The sequence below is a fragment of the Malus sylvestris genome, chromosome 8 (genome assembly GCF_916048215.2).
Source record: "Malus sylvestris chromosome 8, drMalSylv7.2, whole genome shotgun sequence".
NCBI classification, from domain to species: Eukaryota; Viridiplantae; Streptophyta; class Magnoliopsida; order Rosales; family Rosaceae; genus Malus; species Malus sylvestris.
Window position 1 is genome coordinate 14,109,177 of NC_062267.1, and position 5,095 is coordinate 14,114,271.

Below are 5,095 nucleotides of genomic sequence, written 5' to 3' on the forward strand. Positions count from 1 at the left end.
ACTTTCACTATGTTGTTATGAAATTATATTTCATACAAGAGAAGTTGTTTGAAATGTCAAGTCCTCAAAATTATATTAGGACTTAATTACTAAGTAATTTGCTAACACTTGGGTAAATTCCCCCCCCCCATTTAAGGTATTTGTAAGAAGGTCTCTAACCTTGCCATACCTTAAACAATTACTTATTACAAGAGATGACATCTTGAATGTCATTCAATTAGCAAATTGCTTCTAACAAACCCCAAGTGTTCTTTCATATTGTGGTTGTTTTCATGCTATCACTCAATTGATCATTTTTCGTACTTTAAGTAGGAAGCAATAAAGACTATGGCCTCGTTTGGTAGCTCGGACTGCACTGACTATTTCTGTCGGATAGGATAAATAGCCACCGGATAGTACTGACTAAATTAGTCGGGCGTTTGTTGCAGTATCGGATTAATGACCGTATTATTTATACTGTGTTTGGTACTGAACCGGATAGGACAAGAGAAAAAAAAAATTAACAAATCTTTCTTTGTTTGTTGAACTTTTCTCATATTTATACATATTGAAAACCACACAAATTTTCAAATAACAAAGAAAAATAGTAAATTCCATACATCAAATTCAAAAAAATTTCCAATAACATAAAAGAAGGTTCACAAAAAACAACTACAATCGTTACATTATATAATCCAACCACATATTCAAGTTCATAAAATATACAAATGCAAGTTGGTTTCAGTAAGAAACAGTTTGTCCAAATAGCCAAAACATATGCATGCTGCTTTTAACAAAATATATGCATGCTGCAGCTTTTAACAAAAGATATGCATTCTGCTTTTAACAAAATATATTGTTGTTGGTTTGAAATGTCAATTGCGGTTACTTTGTCCAAGTAACATGAGTACGAAAGCTTTTTTCATTGCACCATCCAAAGACAAGAATGTCCTCTCATTCTGTGGCTTTTCGAAAAGAATATTTAGTGCCTTGATTTGATCCTCAATAGACAAATCCATCTTTGACAATTCTGAAGCAATCTCAAGTTTTGGATCCACTCCTTTCCCAAAAGCAGCTTGTAAAACTTCACCCAACTTATCCACTGATTTAGAAAGCATTTCTTTAAATGCCACAGCAAGATCATTATCATTAGCAGCTCTCTTCCTTTTCCGGGTACTTGAACTGCTTGACCGTTGAGCAACAGAAGGATAACTAGTCTCCACCTCATCTTCATCTTCATCTTCATTAATGTGTTCAGGCTCATTCATCATCAGAGTAGGAGTTGCAGCTCCTACTCCAGTTGCTCGGTCTTTCCCAAAAATAACATTCAATCTGTCATACAATGGAAACGATTTTCCTAGCCAGCCCTGTACTTCTTTGTTAACCTGCAATGCGAAAACAAATCACATTATCCATAAAATACAAATAATCTTATTTTGTTCCAGAATGGGGCTAGAGGATATGGTTTGGTAGACACAATCATACTATTAAATTGTATGTAAAGGAACATGTTAAGTAATCAAATATGTAAAGTTAAATTCTAGTATTATGTTACAGAATTACCTTCACATAGGACTGCCATACTTCATTGCTATCAACCTCAATACACTTTCGTACATCATTCCATGCAAAACCAGTTTTATTAACCATGTCATAAACTATTGCATAATCTTTTTTCCACCTCCTCATTTTGGACTCAATATGTGGAATTGCCTTTATATTGGCATTAGGACATTTCAAATTAATAGCAGTTTCAAATTGAGCCATTGTTCCGGGTTTGAAACAACCGTTATCACATCGCAAATTCTTAACAACTGCATCCTCAAGTATGGACAGCAATGCATATTCTTCATATTGTTTCCAAACCCTTCTACTTCCTTTTGGTTGACTACTTTGTTCACTTTCCACTCCTATAATTACATACACAATAAGATAGCATATAATCAACAGTGCATATAATTAATAGTAAGTGATAAAAACCATAAGTAAATCATCACACTTTTTAAATAAATACATAACCAGGTCACACTTTGTTAAGTATCATAACCGAATACATAAGAAATCACTATTTGTTCAAATAACAAACCATAACCAAATGACAACATGCATATGTAAGAAAATTTAATCAAATCACACTTGTGCACGCCACTCATTGTACATATTCATGGCCAAAGTGTTTCTACATGCAGTCCATTCTTATGTAGGTTGAACAGTCTCAATCATATCTTCATCATCATCACTACTTTCAGATTCGTCCAAGTTTAGGATTTCATTTTCTATTGGATCAGCTGACATATGCCTTCTAATAAGATTATGTAATAGGCAGCAGACTGTCATAATTCTAAGTTGTGTTTTAATTGAGAAAAATGATGGACCTCTTAAGATGCTCCAACGCATCTTAAGTAGTCCAAAACATCTCACAATGACATTTCTAGCTTGAGCATGTTTCATATTGAAATAATCTTCATGATTAATCGAGAGTCTTCTATTTCTCCACTCCGAGAGATGGTAACGCATTCCCCTATACGGTGCAAGGTATCCTGGACCATTTGTATACCCACCATCCACAAGGTAGTAACACCCTAACACATAAAAAAATGTATATTACTATATATAAGAAAAATGAGGATTCAAATTACTAATATAAACAAAAAATCTATTGTTACCCGTGGGAACTTTTAATCCCGATGGTCTACTTATCGCATCTCGAAGTACTCTAGAATCAGAGGCCGACCCTTCCCAACCTGGGTACACAAATATAAAATTCATGTCCAGATTACAAACTCCCAACATATTGGTCACAATCTCTCCCTTCCTCAATCGGTATCTTGGTTTATCTCGCTCAAGGACATGAACGTTAATGTAAGTCCCATCCAATGCCCCCAAGCAATTCTAAAAAAAATCATTAACATTAGTAAGCTCAATATATTTAATTACATTAATTTTAGAAGTAATTTTTATAAAATATGAAGAATACCTCAAACCAACTCCATTTAGGATCTGGGTAGGCATTAGGAATGGGTTCTGGCACTTTCAAAAGTCTACCTTGTAGCCTTAACACTCCATGTAGAATGGAATTGAAATACCTACTTATGGTCTCCCCCGATCAACAAAACCTACTCCCAATTGTACGCTTCTTGACATGATGTGCAAGTATATGCAAAAACATGCAAACTTGTTCTTCCATTGTCACTACACCATCCAATTTTACTCTACAGTCGTCACGAAGCATCTGACATAAATAATGGAATGTTCTTCTATCCATTCTAATTTGGTTCACACACTGAACATCATCATATCCTATTATGCTATCTAAATAGGCTGACCCTACCATTCTCCTAACAAATGTGCAATTTCTAAGTGCAAGTTGCCGATTCCGCCTTCTAGCTGAATTATGATTCATCATAAACCACATCATCAACCAAGTCACAATATTCAAGTACCACAACTTAACAATGAAGCATGCCACAATCTTTCTTTCATCCATGTCTAGTGCAAATATAAAATAACATTATTAGATAGTGGCAAAATATTAAGTAATTGGAGCATGAATGCATAATAACACTGAAAACGGAAGGAAACATGTTAATAAGTCCTGCCAAAAAATATGGTTGGAGCAAATATGGTCAACTAGGACATGGGGATTTTGAGGATCACCTTGTTCCTCACAAGCTAGAAGCCTTGAGTGACAAATTTATTTGTGAGGTGATCTCTTAGCTTTTAGACTCTAATATAATGCTTTATTGATTCGTATAAAGATACAAGCAACTTTGGTACTAGTTTTGAGTTAAGTTTCCTACCTTGTGTTTTGTTAATTTGATATTATTTTTTTTCCCATTCCTTTTTGGCATCTGTGGTTGTCACGTATGGTATCAGAGCTCTTATGACATGTGAAATCTATCTTCTCTACATCCGTATTATTTGTTAACTTGCAAACCACATGGGATTGATCTGTCTTTGTTGGTCCATTCCCTAACTGCTTAAGCCTTTGTCTGATAATCAATTAAATTCTATATTATTTGATCATACTGCATGGAGCTTACAGAACAAATATACAATGGAGAGTAATGAAATGGTTTGGGCAGCAAAGAAGTCTAGTCTATGATGGCACTTTGTACGACCTCAAAGCATTATATATTCATCACCTCATGTTGCATCAAAATTGACACAAATTAAGCCGAAACATCAGAAGAGCAGCAACTCTCCCTTTCTTCTCTATTTCTCACTCACACTCTTTTCTCTAAAAGGCAATTACTTTACAAAGTGGAATAAATGCCAATCAACAATTCAACAACCGTAGTCCGAAATTATTCACACATATATATATCCAGATAAAAAGTAAAATTCACATAAAAATTAAAAAATGGATAAAAGCTGAGAGGGAGTGATGCAAAAACTGAGAAGAACAGCAATTGGGATCTAATTTTCGGGCCATAGACGGTGATGGGGAGTGAGAAACAGAGAACAAGAGTGAAGAGAAATTGGCTTACCCAATTATCCGTATGGTTGTGTTGCGGCTGCGAGACAGTGAGTGAAACGGGAGCTGCGCCAGAGACAGTTTTGTTTAGGTAAGTGAACCTGCACACTCCCACTCTACCCAATCATTAATTCTAATTAAAGTTAAACACTAACAACAAACCCTAAATTCGACCCCAATAGCAAACCCTAAAATTCAAAAATTCTAATTAAAACAAAAAATTACATAATCAATTGCATAATTAGAGAGAAAATAATAACTAGATTCAATCAATTGCAAGAAAAATAGGAGGAGGGGGAAGAATAGAGGGAGGGGCGGAATCCCAGAAGAAGAAAATTGAAAAAACGAATTATGATTCAAACGAAGAAGAAGACTGTGAGAAGACAAACTTGGGATGAGAGCAAGATGGCGTCTGGAGAGGAAGACAGAGCGCCTGGAGAGGAAGAGAGAGTGCCTGGAGCGGAAGAATTCGTCTGGAGAGGAAGCGGAAGACTGCGTCGGGAGAGAAGAGAGCTCGACTAATTATACCGTGAAATTGGATGGTATAAGCAAGCGGGTACACACCGTGTAAAAAAGGTGGGCCTGGATTATTTAATCCGGTGCCTATTTAATCCAAACTGTCACCAAACATCGTACACC

At 35.6% G+C, this 5,095-nt stretch overlaps 1 protein-coding gene across 1 annotated transcript; it reads right to left on the reverse strand.

Moving 5' to 3' along the window:
• Positions 1-480: 480 nt before the first annotated feature.
• LOC126631390 (uncharacterized) lies at positions 481-1,934 on the reverse strand. The gene is made up of 3 exons (XM_050301534.1): positions 1,928-1,934; positions 1,543-1,886; positions 481-1,364 (listed from the first exon to the last, which is right to left on the reverse strand). Exons 1-3 carry the CDS (start codon positions 1,932-1,934, stop codon positions 855-857), a joined length of 861 nt encoding a protein of 286 aa, XP_050157491.1. The 3' UTR covers positions 481-854.
• Between the last annotated feature and the right edge of the window lie 3,161 nt (positions 1,935-5,095).

Coding starts and splice junctions, on each gene's coding strand:
- LOC126631390 (XM_050301534.1), bottom strand. Junction 1,365..1,542: donor TATGGCAGTCCTATGTGAAG/GTAATTCTGTAA, acceptor TTCGCATTGCAG/GTTAACAAAGAAGTACAGGG.